Source organism: Lichenostomus cassidix, chromosome 4 (assembly GCF_008360975.1).
Source record: "Lichenostomus cassidix isolate B80296 chromosome 4, HeHo_3.0, whole genome shotgun sequence".
NCBI classification, from domain to species: Eukaryota; Metazoa; Chordata; class Aves; order Passeriformes; family Meliphagidae; genus Lichenostomus; species Lichenostomus cassidix.
The window spans coordinates 27,040,787-27,059,122 of NC_139484.1; the positions used below are offsets into that span (position 1 = coordinate 27,040,787).

Genomic DNA, 18,336 nt, shown 5'->3' on the forward strand with positions numbered 1-18,336 from the left:
AACAGGATATTATTTCCATCTAAAGACCATGTCATTGAGCATTGAGGAAAGGGATATTCTCAGCTGAGAAATAGCTTTCCTGGGATCACTCAGGGTGTCTGTGTTGGAAGAAAAACTTATATCAATGCACCTGAGTCTTATATCTTGATTGCAATAACACCTAATTGCTCCAGCTCTTCTGGTGTGGACATTTTATCTCTTAAATGAGCAGAAGTCTGTCTGGAAGGCTTGATCCTTTATGGTAGATAAACCCTCCATTTGGGAAGTTTGTGGATGAAAGTTTAGTGGTGGATTTCTTTCCCTTTCTTTCCATTTTGAAAAATCTAGCATGGGTAAGCTCTTTTGAGTAGTATTTTGTTTTTAGTTCTTGGATGGGATAAGGAAAGAAACACTGAAAGTTAAGACTGACAGTAGGAAACACATAGTATGTCACTGTGCAATATTTGTTTCAGAATTTGTTACATGAAGTAGTCTGTTCCAGAAAGGTGGCATTGATCCTACTTTATCACTCTGTTGCTTAAAAATTACTTAACAAAGTACATATAAAAAAAATACTTATACTTACTGAAGTACTTCTCTGAGTAGACACTGGAGTATTGCAAGTGAAGTATTTCTGAGTTTGGAATGGACGACTTACCTAAAGGCACAACATGAACACTGCAAAAGAAGGAGAGAAATAAATATGCTCCCGCATTTTGAAAACAGTTGCAATTAACTGATGGAAAGGACTCCAAGACTATAGCTGTGATTCAGATGGCATCTCCAAAGAACATAAATGAGTGTGTTGGCAGCTGAAATTGCTAAGCATTTGCAAGTATTTGAGAAATCATGTGATTGACAATGATGTGATTTATTCAGGAAATCATTAGGGTCAGATTGAAATAAAGAAGTCAGTATCAAACAGCTTTGCTTGGAGGAGAGAGGTGAGATGAAAAGGATTTGCTTTCCTCAAACCAGTTGGCCTCAATGTAGAATGCATGGCAGTAGCTCAAGCCAAAGAAACTAGTCTGCCTATAATCAAAGAAATTCAGGGTAGCCATCCAGCCTGCTCTTAGAAATTAAAGAAGACATTATTGACCTTATGAAACATAGTTCAGAAAGGAACTGAGTTCTGGACAGTACTGTATGCAGGAGATTAATGTAGTTCTCTATTAAATGATATACTGATTTTCATCATTATATCCATTATTGTATTTGTACCTTGAAAGAATGTGCATTTAATGAGTGAAGTGCTGAATGTGAACCCTACAGTAATGTCTACATTTGATAGCATAGATCCTGATCCAAAATGACATGCTGGAAAAGGAAAAGTGAGAATGAAAAGCAAATGGATTCTCTAATAGCTTTTCAACTTGATTCAGGTCTGCCACACACCTTCTGTGTGACCTTGAGCAAGTTATTCAAGGGCTAGACTTTCACGGAGCACTTCAGTACCTGCAAATATACCCAAGTCATTTGCACAAGCTTGTGCAGTGTCTGCTATAGCTCATGACTGTGTGTCTTGAGGAGATAAGCCAGTTCCTTTTAACATCTGCTGATTCTTATTCTGATAGAAGAAAAAGATAATTTCATTAGTATTTGGAGAACATTGTTCCTGATCTAGAGAAGCCATAATCAATTCAGAAATGTTTATCTGAATGTTTAACATCTCCCTTTTTTCTGTCTACCTGTGCAGGAGTAGCAATGCTCCTCTTCCTCACAGGGGTGGGTTGGGAAGACCGGCTCAACAGTGTGAGGTGCAGAGCTACTGCAGTTAGTGGATGCATGTAAATAGGTTATGATGAGAAATGTGGAAGCAAGTCCATTATTAAATTTATACAGGGCTAACAGTGTAATCAAATTAGCCTTTGCACTTTCTCCTGTGCTCCACTTTCTGCATTAGAAAATCTCCATAAATCTCTGCAAGGCCATTTCATTTGTTCCCTTTAATGCTCTCTGGTGTGATGCAAAGAAACACCTCAATACTTGCTAAGTAGCAGGTGGGCTGCAAGCAGTGGCAGCTGTGTCTGCTCCTCTTGGTGCTCACAAATGTGTACTTCCATATCTGACCTGGATTATTTTGCTGATCTGTCTAATCCACATTGGCACATGAAGTGGTACACATTGTCCCCTCCGGGACAGGGAACATTCCTCTGCCTGCAGTGGTTTGCTAACACCTGGGATCTGGCTCTGTGGGGGTCGCTGTAAGGTGGTGAGAGGGAAGCAGTGACACAACATTTGCAAAGGGGAGAGTGTGTTGCCAGGTCACAGGCTTTTGGGAGAGCTCTTATCAGGACCGAGGTCTGGTGATGAAGCACTCCAAAAGAAAATGCCAGGCTGAAATGTCATGCTTTCTCCTAGTCTTCTCTGACTGAAACAAATATTCACATGTTTTTCTCATGTATTTTCACGGGTTTGGATCTAATTTCAGGCTGTAAATGAAGTGAGCAGATTTTCCTTAGCACACAGTTGCCAATAGCTCCTGTGCTTTGTGGGGGTGGCAAAAGATAAATTGGTGCTGAGACCATACAAGTGACTGGGTTGTGAACTTGCACAAGCAATGCTTTATTTACCACTTGCTCATTTTTCTTCATGCAAATTTCTTCGTGCAGTTTGTTGGTGAACATCTTTCTCCGCACTGCAGTGTGAAGATTTCAGCAGCCCGGGGGGCAGAGTCACGGACATACCTCCTCTGGCCAAGCGGTGGCCCACCTGCACTGGCTCTGTAGCATTCCTGTCCCCGCTGGCTCCTGGCACAGATTTGTCTGCTGTCCACTGGGGCCCTGACTATTGCTTTCTGCAGCCCAACACAGGCTGCTGTGGTTTGTGTTGAACAACAGCCATTTTGTGTTCAAATTGTAGTTGCAGTCATGGTACTAATCCAAATATATCTACTATGCAAAGCTGCTTAGCTGCTCCTGGATTGCTTTTTCTTTTAATATGCATCTAGTTTTTGAACAGAAGGTAATTCTTCTGTTTCAAAGGGCTTGTGGGGAAAAACAAAAAACCAAATTACTAAATTTCATTAGGGTATTCCTTAAAGGTGTCATCTTCTCTGATTCTTGAAAGAAAAGGACTTTTCAAATGAAAATGGAAATGCTTATATGCCTAACTAATTAAACAGTTTGCCGCATTATAGTGGGTCTTCTATTCCATTATTGCAATGAAGGCATGGCTTTAGTGGGACTGTTTACACTTAAAGTATGAAATTGAATCTTTTCTCAGATGAAGAGCCTGTTGAATATGGATATGCAATAAGTATTTTGCCCTTACACTTCAGTAAAGGATAATGGTATAGGGAATAGATTTGGCTGGCAGATTTCGGTTGCTGAAATAATCTGAAGGATAGACTCATTTATTTTTCAAGTGTATCCTGTTGATGATAGGATAAACAGCACACTAATGAAATGAACTGGCAATGCAGAATTAGAAGCTAGTCAGAACACAGAAATTATATGAAGGGAACTACCTACACAGGAGAGAAATCAAACTTGGAAAAATGAGCTTTTGCATATCTAAGTGAAATAATCTGAAATGCACTAACTCCAAAGATGTCTGGTTTAATAAACAGTTTAAAATACATGTAATAGCTGACAGCAAATTAGATATGAAGTGGCAAGTTACACAGGGCAAAGCTGTCATTTCAGTTTCAGACACTATATTCAAAAGCATTTTAGAGACGGTTGTTTATTATGGCACTAGTATGATTACACTTCTGAACAAAATGTTATGATGGAGACGTTGGGAAAACTGGAGGGACTTTGTAGTATAACAGCATTACTATCACTCTATAGGAATGACTCATGAGAAAAAGATATAAAGGATGAAATATAGATCTTAACTGAGTGATGATTAAGAGGAAATGCTATTTGCATAGGTGAAAAGGCACAAATGTAAATGGCAGGAAAATTAATGAGAAGCAGGAAGAAAAGTTTGAAATTAAGACAAAATGCAAGCTGGTTTGGGGGAGAAATGGCCTGAGTCTGAGATGGTTTACATTCCTGAATACTTTGCCAGGTGGCAAACCCCTTGTGATTTCTACAGCAAATTTGCTCAAAGCAACAGAAGATATACTCTTTGATGGGAGATAGGAAGGGATCCCATCAGATTGCCCAGCTTCTCTCTGATTGCCCATCAAGGCTACCTGGGATGCTGCAGCACTTTGCTAAATTTTCTGTCCTCTCTTTAAGAGCCTGCTGGGTGCACTGATGAGGCAAAATCCAGGGGGGAGTTGCCTGCTGCAGATTACTTATAAGATTGGTGGCAAAACCAGGAGAAGAATTTTAGAAGACTGAGCCCGCACCAGATAGGATTCACTATAAGATGCATAAAATTCCAATACCCTGCATTTGGGAGCAAGGCAATAACCACTTTATAATGCAGTATTTACTTTTTTTATCAGTACTCAATGATGTCCAGTGAGATGAGGTGAGATACTCTTCCTGTGCCACAGCCAGGGTGGGGAACAAAACAAATGTCATGGACTAGGAGCTTGTTTCCTGTAGGAAAAAAAGGCAGCTAGGATGAAATTTAGAGCATCGTGGCTATTCTTAAATAGCTTATGAATCATACGAAGCTCATCTCACTGTTTCCTAGAAAATTAAGATGTCACTAACATATCATCTGAAATGCCTCTAAATTATAAGTCTGGCAGTCCAAACAGCAGTTAGTGACTGTCAAACAGCATTGAAAATCGGGAGAAAACAGCAATTTGACATGAGATTCTGTTAAGAGACTTGCCTACCTACAGCAGCCTTGCCCCTCGGCCAGCAGAGGTGCCCATCTAGCTTGGCATATTACTTGTTCTTTGCCATCTGATCTTCTTTACCACACTAGCAAGATGCTGCTTCTGATGTCTTTTTTTTTTTTTTTTTTCCCTGCATTTCTGGATGGCAAAGCTTACCATTGCCTTTACAGATGGCAATTCCCTAGAAATTACTATACCACATGGCACTATTCCCCTCCTTAATCTGTTGCAGGGCTGGGGTCAGACATTCTCAGATGTGATTTATTCCAGGTAAGGGTCTAGTCATGTGCTTTTTGAGACGGGTGTAATAGCAAACCTCAGTGCCTTTTGAACTTCAGACTAGTACGGTATTCAAATAGTGAAGGTCTGAGGCAGTGGTGCGAAGAGATGCACGCCACAGTTTACATCTGGTTGGCACCTCTGCTGCTGTCTCATGTAAAATAACAGTACTTGCCTTGTCCTCCTGGTGGCAGTAAAAATGCTGAATAGCTTGAGGTAGAAAATACTCTTGCAATAGGAGCACACACGAAAATAATATGCATGAACAGCCCAGGACAATGATTATGGAAGTAGCAGAGACTTGTATGGTGCAAGGACACAGAGAAACACACTGTCCAGCTAATAAGGAATAAGATAAGCAGTTGTACTGTAGAGAGCTATGTTATCTGAGGTTCCCCGGTTGAAAACTACTTGTCCTCTTCGAACTGGCTTTGGGGATTGTGTGTTTTCAACCGTAACTTGCTTGGAACCCTAGTTCTGAACACTGCACCTTTTGCAGGTGCTCAGCATTTGGTTAATGTGTTTATAATACAAATCAGTGGGGGTAAAATGGAGGAGCAGGGCTCTGGTTAACCTTGACTTGTTGCTTGTGCACCTGCAAGGATGGGGTTTGTCTGTACTGGCTTATCTGGAAGAAGTTTCCTCGAGGGAGGGACCGATGTGAATGAATAAGCCTCCAGGAATTAATTTCTTTGGGGGATTTTTTAAAAAATTATCTCTTTAGGTAGATGGCCTGGATGTTAACTAGGGCTCTGAGAGGTAAAACACCTCAGTGAAGAAGTGTTTGGACAACACTCTCAGGCACACGGTGTGATTCTTGGGGATGGTTCTGTGCAGGGTCAGGAGCTGGACTCGATTATGCTTGTCGGTCCCGTCCAACTCAGCATATTCTGTGATTCTCAAAGACTAGCTAGCTGGATTCAAAGCTGTGCTCTGGCGGCGACTTGGGGTAAAATACACCTGAAACTCTTCTATCGGCTCCATTACGGAGTTTGTGGCATTTTTGCTCACCTGGCCAGGGGTGAGCCCTCCTCTCAGGCTTGCTAGCCTTGTGAGATCGCGGCTTCCCCGACTCTGGGTTCGGATGTGTCTGTGTGTGTAGGTTTTGGCACCGTGATCCATGGCTGCTGCGGGGAGACCTGGTGCTCGCCGTCCCCCCTCAGCGGGCTCGAGGGGCGCCTCGCAGGGACAGCGCTGCCGCCCGCTCCCTGCCACGGGCATTGTGGGGCTGCGAGGGATTTCCCTCAGGGCGGACACTTGAGGTGCGGTGCCCGCTGCTCTGAGGGGCTCCGACCGGCTCCGGGGGGCGCGGGGAGCGCCGCTCCCTGCACACGGTGGCGCCGGCAGCAGGTCCGCCCCGTCGGGGGCGTCTCCGCGGCGGCGCGGGGCCACCTCCCCATCCCCGCCCCTCGCCTCCCCAGTCGCATCGGCGGCTGGACGGGAGCGGAGCGGAGCGAGTGCATCCGCGCTACCATCCCGCCCCGTCCCGTCCTGAGCCGACCCGAGCGGGCAGCGCTGGGGGGGAGCCGCTGCCCCATGCGCTGAGCGGCGGCGGGATGAGGCCGCGGGGCACCGGCGGCTTGGCCGGCCGCGCCGGGGCGCCGGCTCCCGGTCGGACGTGCCTCCTGCCGCTGCTGCTGTGCGCCGCGCTCCGGAGCCTGCGGGCCAGCCCCGGCAACGAGGGTGAGCGGGGACGGGGCGGCCGGGCCGTCGGGGCAGCGCCCACCCGGGAGGGTGGCTGCCCGGCGGTGCGCGGCTTCAGACTCGGCCGATTCAATTCTGGGACATTCCGGGGGAGGTGGAGACGGGCTCTGCCCGCGGGAAGGCGGATGCCGCGGCGGGGATGCGGGTGGCAGTGCCGATGGGGCAGGGGTGTCCCGGCGAAGGGAGGCGGCGGGGGCGCGGGCGGCAGCGGGGCGCGGGCAGGCTGGCACGGGTGGGTGTGCACAGATGCCTTGGCACGGGCGCGCTTGGAGCGGGTTGTCTCTTTTTGCGGGGGGAATGAATGCGTGTGCGGTGAAGGTGCCTTGGCGCGGGTGGGTCGGCACGGCGCTGCCTGCTCGCGGTTTGCCCCGGCGAGCCGCACAGGTGCATTGGCGCGGGGAGATGCGGGCTGGAACGGGGCAGCTCGCACGGGGCAGCTCGCACGGGGCAGGGGCTCTTGCGGGACGGGCCGGGACTCGGCGGGGCAGGGCAGGCTCACGGCGAGGAGCCCTGGAAGCGCTGGCCGCAGTGCGCTTACTTCGTGGCTTGAAATACACGTACAAAAAGCGGAGGAAGCCGCGGCGGTGGCGGTGTGTAACCCGCAGCGGAGCGCGGCCGCTGGGGACGGATTATTTTATACCTTTGATCTCTGTGAGGCCACTGGCCAAAAACGCGTCCAGGCTTTTTGTCTAGCAGGTGGCTTCCAGTCTTTAAAATCGGACTGGTATTTTTCTCTATATACGTGGTGTGGGCACTGCTTGGGGCTTTCTAGTATTATTTTTGGATCCGCGGGCAGGCTGTAATGTGAAAGCAATGGGTGGAGAAGTTCAGCATCTGCAGGGGATGCCGGCGGCTCGAAACAGGCTGGCGTCGTGATGCACCGTAATTATTTGTGAAACTCCTTTAGAAGGAGGAGGGAGGTATGCAGGGGTTGGTAAAGGAAAACCGTACCAGAATTTCAAAGATGTGGCCTGAGGTAACCAGCTAACTGTAATTTATTTTCGAGAGCGAGAATAATGTGAATTGCAGTTTTCTTAAAAAAAAAAAAAAAAGAAAAAAGTGCAGAGGAAGGGGAGAATACTGTTCTCTGTGTGCAAAGATATCAAATGTACAGGAAGTGCATTGGTTTGGGAAATGTTTGAAATGGTTTGGCTTTGCCTTGGTTAGATAACAGTGGGCCCAATCCTTCTACCCCCACGCAATTTCAGATGATTTCACCCATGGGAGCAATGCTATTGAGATGGTGTGGCTGATTGAGAAGGGCTTTCCCTGTTACTCACCTTCCTTTTAGGAAGCATGCTGTCCTGTGTGATCCAGTCTGCCCCAATACCGTGCTGAGAGACCAACAGATGCTCCGAGCCCCGTCTCAGTCATCTTTGCCAGTTCTTGGAAAATCTGGATATTACTGACTGAGTCAACAGGACCATTTGCCGAGCACAGAGGTGTCTCTGCATGAACAGGCAGCTGCAGAATAGGACTTTTACATGATAGGAAACGACTGGAAAGGATTAATGAAGCTTCCTAGCAAATGGGTGTAGTGGCATCTTTACGGGGAGGTTGCAGGGGAATACTACAGTAATGATGAGCAGCGTGAGCGCTTCCTTCACGGTGTCTCTGCTGCTACTTTTCTGACTGCTGCTCTCTAATTTCCATTTCTTTAGTAAATGCGAAGCCAAAAGGCTGCTGCTATGAGGGGTCTGACTGTGGACCTGAACTTTATTCCCTAAGTGCTGTCCTTCACTGCGAGGAGATTTATTTGTAAACAAGCATTATTTGACAAGTGCTTCTCGCAGCATGTCTCCTTTGCCAATTGCTACGGAACAGCTCCGTGCCTGGGAATGGCTCACCCTGCAGTACGTGGAGCCCAATGCATGAGAAAGCTCGGACGATGAAGCCCACCTGCCTGGCTGTGTGCTAGTTGACACTTGTCACCAGTTGGGGTTTGAAAAGTTCATTTGGCTGCTTCTGGGCTCTGATGGGAGAGCTTCTCCCCTGGGGTTAGTTGTGCAGCTGGTTGGGAACTTTACTTTTGCTGAGATGGAGGTAGCCATTTTAGACCAGTGGATAATGTTTTTAAAAGTTAATGGTATTGGTTTTTCATGGTTTTATTTTCTATTATCACTCATCCTACTCAGCGTGGTTAAACAACTAGCCAATACCCTGTGCTGTGTAGATATGTAGCACATAACTAGTTGCATAGATGACGAAAAATTCTCAGAATAATTTTTTCTTTACCCTGCCTCATGTTTTTTTGTTTCTCTAAATCTTACTGGAATGCACAGTGACTTCATGGGATAAAATACATACAGTTAACAATTCACAGTACGTGATGTTCTATTTTACCCTCTAGTGGAAGGAACTTAGGGGAAAATGCTTTAAAAATCTAGGTTATGATTCGGAGGGGAAAAAATAAATTCATTGTTTCAGTTCCTTATCATGGAAATAGCTTTTTGCATAGGCAGCTGAGTTTCAGAAGCTCCTGCCATTTTTATGGAGAAGTATTGAATGCCCAGCCTGTATCACAAATCTGGTCACCTTCATAGATATCTCCAGTAATGGATTGAAGGATATACATTGGGAAAAATGGATTCATTCTTCTCCAACCTTTCCTGTAATAGCGAAATGAGACAGATTTTAATTTTAATCACCTTTCCTCAGTTTATATGTTAAAAGCAAAAGATGTAGTGAAAGATGAATATTCAATGCCATTTCCTACATTTTCAAGTGTTGTTTATCCATTATTTTTAACTCTTTAGCAGAGTTCATTGTTTAAACCAGATACTTGCTTTTTTCTTTGAGTAACATTACAAATTCAGAAATTAGTACCAGTGAAAACATTCCAAAGAGTACCCTGAAAGTATAGTGCAATTTTGTGAAGTGCTGGTATTCCAGAAGTGCGTTATTGCTTTAAAATGCATTTCCTATGATAATAGGGTGTGAGAGGCAGCCCTGAAATAAGCGACTGGGCTTCCTGCACTGCCTTTAGTTTAAAAATGCATGTGTTTTAAATCTTTCTGTTGTAAGTACTAGGGTTTGGGAAGTGGCTTATATAAATTATTTATGTGAAACACAGTGCATGAAGGATTTGTTTGAAGACTCCCCCCTTCACCCTAAACTATATGATTTGTTACACATCGCATATAGATTTGAAGTGGTTTGTGGATTGCATTTGGTCGTCACTTAGATGACCTTAAAAAGTGTCATGTGGGCAAATTATTAAAATAATGGAATGCGTTCTATCTGATTGCTTGTAACAAAGTAATTCCACAACATATTTGCATAATTGTAATTAAATACAAAGTATATTTCATTTTAGGGCTTTTCAGCAGAAGTGCTGATGAGGCAGTGCTTAACAATGAAGTGTACTGTTAAGCAAATCAAAAGAAATACAGTTTGAAAGAATGACATTGACTTAAATAGACAAAGGTGAGAAACACAAAATGGGTCTTTGGAATGTGTTGTATTTTTTAACACTAGAAAGATATTATTTTTTTTAAAACTCCTCAATTGGTCCTTTCCCTCTTAATTCTTTCAGGTGTTTTTTTAAGCTTGCTTTATCTCAATATATCGTTTTTTATTTGAATGAATGAATAAATAAATGAGTACAATTAAAGGGGTGGGTCTGGTGCTGGTGAAAATAAAGGAAGGTTGTAATTTGCAAATTATTCATGCCAGAGCCTGAAACAAGCCTACCTGTTCTCAGTGTGTTGATGTGTGTGTGTATGTGTTGTCTCATAGTGCCATATAATTTCTGTGTCATAGCACACTGGGTAAATGCATATTTAGTTATAACATCACAATGTTTATCTTTAATTAGTGAATGAAGTCTTTTTCAGGAAGTCTTTTTGGAGGTAGTAGAAGCAGGTGTGAAAATAGTCTTAATTTTCATAGCAATGTATTTCAGTTAGTCTAATGATTTGGATAAAAAATACACATGATCAGAACATTCTGCTTATTAGGTTGCACTTAGTAGCTTGGCTTAGTATGTTGTGCCTTCACACAGCTATAGCATTTTGTGTAATTCTATAGGTATTAAGTGCTGCTAGCATGCATATGCCTTGTGTATGCAGAACAGGTAAGTCTGGACACATTTCAGTGTGCTCACAGTGCTTTAAGGAGGCTTTAAGGAGTTATCAGTTCTGTATTTGGTGTATTGGAATGGTTCCCTGTGTGCTTTCCATGAGAGAAGAGCATAGTCTCAGTGCCATGTGTTTATTTTACTCACTGGAGTAGTCCCATTAACTTTTAAATTTACTGCAGTGGAATTACTGGTATGAGGAAGGACAGCTCATGTCTAATGGCCTTTTTGGGATCTGTCTGATGTGTGATTTATGGCTTTTCAAGAGGTTTAAAATGACTCAGTCATGGCTTTAAAATGGAACTACTATCCTTTTGACAGTAAAACAACATTTGAAACTCAGCACTTTCAAGTATATGACTAAAAGCATTGCTGCCTAATGACACATGTTTTTAAAAAGGGAAATAAACAATAGCAAAGATTGACTCCAAGATAGTGCCTATTTCCTTTTGAAACTTATCTTAAAAAATTGTGATAAATAGCAGAAAACAGGCAAACTGTCTTAAACAGTAACTGACTGCCTGCTTATAATATGGTAAATGTTGATGCTATAATTTTATGTGTAAAGCAGCTATTTGCACGTCAATAATACTCAGAGGGGTAAACTGACAGCTACCATGGGAGGAAGGGAAGTTAGTGGGATTGTGTGACAGATTCTTCCCCCTCCACTCTTAACCCTCCCAGCATTACCTCACTTGTTAGCTCCACTCTAAAGTCCATTTCCATGTCTGCTGTTCTCTTTCTGCTAAATAAGAAAACAAAATCTTGTCCATTATCAAGTGTTTATCCTTTGCACTAAAAAATAAAAAGCTATTTGCAGCAGGCTTGAAGGAAGCAGGGATGGCAAGGTGAGAGCAGGATTTCATAAAATCTGGCAGAAACTGCAGAGGTGGGATAGTTTATGATGTGGTGCCCTGTGCTCTGATCTTTCTGGGTTTGTGCTTTATTGTTCCAAGGATTTCCATGCTGCTTGTGTAGGAATCCTGGTTTCCAGCAGGTGCTGAGCAAGCACAGAGCTCTTGACCTGGGAAGGTCCAGCTGAGTTACTTCAGCTGAGTGATTGTGTTGGACCCTGTTTGCTTTAGGGTCTTGAGCAGACATGGGTGTGTCATATCCCCCAATCTTTTTGACTTGGAGCTACATTTTTAGTAGTCTGTTCCTGTAAGTGTGAAAGTATGTATATACTTGAGTAGAGATGAGCTTTAAACTTTGCTCAGGGATGTCATGGGAATGAAACCCTGGCCCAAAATAAAGAGAAAACATACTTTTTTGCAATTTTAAAAAATATTCTCACTTATTCTTTAGAATAAATTGAAATCTGTGTTTGGAATAAGGGTGAAATAAGAGAAACCACAAAACACACACAGATTGGTCACTTTGTAGAAGCACTGAATTCCTTAGTTAAGTGCTTCCTTCTGTGGAGGAAAGAGAATTGAATCAGCTCTTCAGCAGATACTCAACCTACTACTGTCCATGAAAAACGTTTTAAAAAAAATGTTGTTCTTATAGTAAAATATCTAAACACAGAATTGAAATCTGTCACAAGTGGACCTTTCTCAGTGACCATATGTGCTGCTGAGAGATGAGACCTCATTTCAACCAGGATGGACTCGAACTAGGTATTTTTCTTTACTCAGAGAAAGTTGCAGAAATACTGTGTTAATTATTGCATTGGGATGAACAAATTTTTGTCACTTACTCTTCACTAAACTGATTTTCTTTGATCTCTGCTAGAAAAATTGCTGTGTATTTGGGAAGCTAGCAGAGAATTCTTTTTTCCTTTGAAAATATGTTTAATTTTTAAGATGTGCCTGTTTTTTGGCACAGGTAGAATGGAAAGCTGGGTTGTCCTTTGTGTTCACATTGTGCCTGTCCCTCACTCTGCTCTGTGACTAGCTGGACATCGAGGTGACAGGTGAAAGCATTTGCTGCCCCAGTTGCTTTCACAGCCAGCTGTATTGGCAAACCTGAGCGCTGGCCTTCAGTAGCTTAGTTCTCTCTAGGGATTTGTTACCCTTTTAGTTGTCTCTTTGACCTATTACATCTCTTACAGTCTCAGTTTTGGTATTTGCTGTGGCTTTGGTCAGTGCATTATCTGAACCTCTCCGAAGGTTTAATGCGCTTATCCTCTTGGAGGTGCAAAGCAATTATCCCTGTCTCCTGCAAGGAAGCTGGTCCAGAGCAGTCAGGAGGAGATGCAAGCACTGTGACTCGCAGCACCTGACTGCTGCTGGGTGTGGTGGGTGATGGGTGGCTGTTTGTGGAGGTACAGCACCGTATTGCCTGCTGTGGATAAGGGTGCTGGGAGCTGCAGGCTGTCCTGGGCTCTGTGTATGAGCACAGCCTGCCTGCTTCTGCTTAGCAAAGAGGGCTGAAGATGCTTTGGGCCAGAATAATTGCCATGGGAACATTCAGTGCATGCTGTCTCACTGGGGGTGGTGTTGGTGGGAAAACAGCCTCCTTTTCTCTCCCTCTTCCCTGGTATTTGAGTTGTGCAGGAGGTATGTTAGGAGCACTTTGACCAAGTAGAGCTGCTCAGGTGACCACTGGCTGGGAGGAGGAGAGATGCCTCCTGGAGAAAGTGATACAGCATATACTACGTCAGCAGGTCTGGGAATACCTCTGTGAGCTGCTCTGGCATCCCTGAGGAAGAAGGTGATTCCTGCCCCTTGTCTTCCCGCTGGCAAGCTCCTGAGCATCAGTTCAGCAAACTGTGCCTTGGGGGTGTGCATGGAGAACAAACAGTACCCTGCGGAAGCTGAGAGCTTCTAAGTTTAGGTGGTTGTGTAGCAGGTATTGAACCTGTAGGAGAGAGGCTAGGACCCTGGGTTTGCAGGCTTTCATGTCAGCTACGTCATTTTGGAGCAGGACTGAAGTGTTTTGCCAAGGTATGAACTACTGGGTTCTCTAACCTGGATCATTTCATTTTACAAAGAGATCAGAACCACCAGTATGAACTTTGTAATTCCCAGAGGGGATAGACAAACACCAGAGAGGAATTTAATTATTCAGCATCAATAATGAGCATTTGTTGATGCTTCTGAATGGATTTGTATCACCACTTAAACTGTTTTGCATGTCCCAAAACACTGAATTTTTTTGGGGAAATTATCTGCATACTTGCTTTTGTAAGTTAATTTCTAAAAAAAATCCAGTCATTTTGGCTTATCCATCTTTGCTTTACTAATACTCACAAGCAGTTTCTTACTAAAATGCATTGACAATGTGCTGTTCCTACTAGCAACCTCCACCCTCTTCCCTCAACAGAAATAGAAGGGATAAACTGTCAACCCCCCTGAAAAGCCAGTAGATCATCTTAAACATTTTTTCTCCCAAATGCTTGCTAAGCATTATGTCAGTTCCTTTTATTTTCTACTTGAATGAATTCAGTGGCAGCAGCGTAGTCATTATTGTCAACAGAAAGGCTTTATTGGTGGTGGACAGTGAGGTCTTGCGAGTCCGCTGGTAGAGAAAGGTGACAGCCTTGACAGGTCTGGATGTGTCTGTGCCAAGTTTCTTCAGCTTAGTTACATGCACAACAGAATCTGATCTCCATGTTTTTTAGGACACCTTTTAGGAGCGGAGACTGTAGAGACTGTATTGCTTTTAGTTGTTAATTTAGGGAAGAAGGTGATATTTCATCTCAGCCCTGCCAGCAGGTGTTTTGATTGCATTGAGAAACTGTTGGGGTGTTGACATTGGGCTTGACTGTATGTGCTTGATAAGGTGCTGGCTTTAAGCAAGGTCTTGAAGCAGCTGCCTCCTTTTGTGGCTTGCAGGTGCCTTGACAGTGGTTGGAGGCCCTGATCTGCAGGACAGCACTGGTATTTTGTTTCTCCATGCAGGCTGGTTGTCAGGTTGCAGGTGCTGGTTGTATGTTGCTTTCAGTGGAAGCTTCTTTTTCTTAGTGGTAAAGTGACACTTGCCCAGACAGTTACCCAAAAGATCAGTGCTGCAGCCAGCTCAGAAATCTGCTCTTGTGTTGGTACAGTTTTGTTTCCAGTGAATTTAATGAGTGAGAATGGAAGCATTTTACTGGCTTTCTTCACAATGAGTAAACTCTTTTCAGTTAAATGGTGATTTTGGTGGGAATAGGAGTGTTTACCGTTAGAGAAAAGCAAACCATACTGGATTTTTTAAGTTTCCAGGCACTTTGGTGTCAAGCTAATCCACCAACTTCTGCCTTTGAGTTAAATATGGTGGGAAGAACAAATTACTGCCTCTTGTTTTGACTGCAGATCTTTGTAAGGAAAAGATCATCAGTTTTCTGTTTGTTCTAGTGGGTCTGGTTATCAAAGTGAGCTTTGGTTCACTCCCTGGTGCTACAGCTGGTTCTGTGCCTGTGGGGAAAAAATGCAGCCAACCTGAAGAACTTTGTCAAAGGGCAATATCATTCCCTTGTAAACAGTGTGTTCAAGCAAATTATAGATGTAATGTAGAAATTACTAGATAAAATTCTCTAGTTGATGTTATGATTGCAGTTGTCCATCTGGCCTTAAAAACCCATGAATCTGTGATGCAGATTCAAGCGTTTTGGCTCGTGTTATAAAAGGGAATCAGGATAACTTGGAGCAGAATGAAGCCAACATAATAAAATATAAATCTGCAGTTAATATTAGTTTGCAAGTTCATTAAGTAGTGTATACTTTCTTCCTCCAGTGGGCTATAAATAATAGGTTCTGCTACAGCTTGCACTCTGATGTAGCATGTTTCCACTGATGGAAATATTTCAGAGGTTCTTGCCTCTGTGTGTTTTGTCCCTGCTCAGCGTAGCTAATTAATTCAAGGCATCTGCTCCCTGATGACTTTGATTTCTTTCAAGAGTTTGTTTTTTTCATTTGTTTTTGCTTTCTTGGGTTATTTTCAACTGTCACTTTTTGGAGTACATTGGATATATACTTCTTAAAGAAACACTTGGCACAACAGGGAAAACAGTTGGAAAATGAATGGCAACAATACTGCAATAAAACCAGTGAAGAATTATGAAGCAGGAAGACTTTGACTCATGATGATGAAGATTCCTCTGCAGTCAGTGTGTCTTGGTAATGCTGTGACCTCTGGAAATGCTGGAGGAAGGATGGATATGTATGCACTGTAAGGAGAAACCAGCTCTGTTAATGATGATGTGTTGGCAGCTATGCCCCCTCCTTTGGGTAGGGGGAAAGAGGAGAGTAAAGGTTTGGTGAAGCTTGGTGGAAAGTCTGTGATGCTATTCAGGAGACCTTCTGATGAAGTGCAAAGCACTGTTGTCACATCTTGTCCTGCACCTTGACCCCCATCCAGCAGAGCATTTCACCTCATGTTTAATTGTCAGTGTGTGAGTGTTCCTGTGAGAGATTTCACACAAGTTCTTTAAATGTAGTTGTTCCCACAGGCTGTGACTGTTGGGTCAGAGCTGGGGCTACCTTGATGGAGCTCCAGCCTTTCTGTGGCTGATCATGTCCTGCAGAGTGTGTGCAAAGGGGGCCAGGAGCTGCAGGAGGAGCCTGGAGGAGGATGTGGGAACATGACTACACTTTCTTTCATAATGGACTTCAGCTTCAGGCTACCCAAGATAATATTTTTAGGGTCAAAGAGTATTTTCTTTACCTCCTGTTTTAGGTATATTTCAGTGAAATTAAAAAAAAAAATTCTTATGGCTTTACAGCTTCATGATATAAATTCCATCAACTTTTGCTATCCCAACCATTTTGCCTGTTCTAGAGCTCTTTGTTAGGATATAGTTTAGTAGAGGATGCCCTGTGGTAAACCTTAGCTTGCAGATGGTACTGCTGAAGAGCAGGATTACTCTAGTGCATGATTTATTGGAAATCAGCTCAAAGACCACAGCAACTCAGAAGAGTTTAATTTTCATATGCCTACAGAGACTTTGCCGTGGCGTAAGCAACAAAGGATTTGCTGGAAGATCTTTAGATACTGAAATGGCAGGAGGATGTGTAGTTGGTAGGATCAGAAGTACTCAGTGTTGATTTAGGTCAATGTTGAATGCCATCAGCCCTGGCATTTCTTGTGTTTCCTGCCAGCCACAGTCCCTGTGTAGCCATGGTGAAGCTGCTAAATGCCAGTTGTATGAACACGACAAGGACATTTGAGTAAAAAGCGATATCCAGGCTCCCTGACAGAGATTCCCGGGTGAAAAACCACCATTAATTCACCAGCTAGAGTTCAGGGCAAAGGTTTAGATCACGTCTGTTTTTACTCTAACTTGATTGCTCACCTGTAGTAACCAGCCTGTCTGAGAGCAAGAGTGTATGCAAACTCCCCAGGCTATCATTCTGTATTAAAAAAAAAAAGAAGAAAAAAAAAAAAGGGTTGTGGTATGACTTTAGACTTAATCATCATTTATCCTACCCTGAAGGCATGGAAGTTAATGATGATATAGATCTGTGTGGTTTTGTGTTCCCCTTGACTGAGCATTAGAAATAATTAGGGCTTGTGGGATGGATGTACTGATGGTGGAGATGAGCAAAAAATATTATATATTGTCTTCCAAGTTTGCTGGCAAAGATACAGGTGCTAAGTGTGTGCTTATGGGGTCTGAGGTTTCTTGCTTGTTTGTTGAGATAAAGCTAGCTGGTGCTGAGGAGAAAGGAAGTGGGAATAAATAAGTTCTGTTATTTTGGAACCTTTTAAGAATATGGGCCAAGCAGAGTTACTAGTAATTTCTGAAGAGATTTTATTTTTTTTCCAGCAGGGTTAGCTCTGCAGTATCCCAGGTGCTCCTGAGTACAGCTCTGGGTTATGCCTATGGAGTAGGCAGTGCTGGGGCAAGTCCAGGAGTTACAATCTACCCAGGAGCTGTCACTAGACCTTCTGAAGCATGGAAGCCTTGCACACATAGCTGGAGGTGTTCCTGAATTACCTCCTTTGGTGTCATGAGTGTTTGGACTACTTGGTTATTAGACAGCCACAGCCAAATGCATGGTCACCATCATCACAGGTTGAATAGGGAAGAACTGGTTCTGTGCTCTGAAGAAGACCTCTGGTCTCTTTCTGTGTCTTGCTGTGGGTCAAATGAGTCACAGTTTCTGAATTTTTTATTCCGGTGCAAAAAAGCTTCATCTCTTTCCAAGTAGCTACACAGTGAATTTGGAAGCATCTGTTTGGAGTGGTGGCAGGCCTTCTGTAAAGTCTCTGCTAAAACATTTTCCTCTATTCCAGGTGTGTGTTTTACCTGCTGCTTGCCCACTGATTCTTCCCCAGCCTGGCCAATTTGCATTTTTTTGATAAAAACCATTTCAGCAAAAATAATATTCCTGGAAAGTGGTGGGAAGAGAGGTGGTACTGAGCCTGTCTGGGCTCATCTAATGAGGGGGGATGCTGGGGCCCTGTTTCAAGGCTATGTTGGGCTGGGGTAGTGACCTGGAAATGATGCCAGTATAGGACAGACACACTGGAAGTGACTGGGGAGGATGCTGATGGAGAAGATGCAGACACCTTATATCTAGGTAGAGCAAATGATAATTTGTGTTTATATACTAGAATTTTGGGGCTTCTCAAAGCAAAACATCTCTGTCCTTGGAGGTGATTTAGGTTACTGGCTAAATAT

The 18,336-nt window shown here is 43.6% G+C and overlaps 1 protein-coding gene across 3 annotated transcripts in view; it reads left to right on the plus strand.

Annotated features, from left to right (window-relative positions):
* The first annotated feature begins 6,418 nt into the window (after nucleotides 1–6,418).
* Nucleotides 6,419–18,336, plus strand: part of EPHA5 (EPH receptor A5) — a 191,782-nt gene continuing 179,864 nt past the window's right edge. For all 3 annotated transcript variants that reach the window (XM_085058448.1, XM_085058449.1, XM_085058450.1), the window contains exon 1: nucleotides 6,419–6,688. In XM_085058448.1, the coding sequence (XP_084914574.1) occupies nucleotides 6,562–6,688 (127 nt within the window). In that variant the 5' untranslated portion in view covers nucleotides 6,419–6,561. The remainder of the gene's footprint in view (nucleotides 6,689–18,336) is intronic.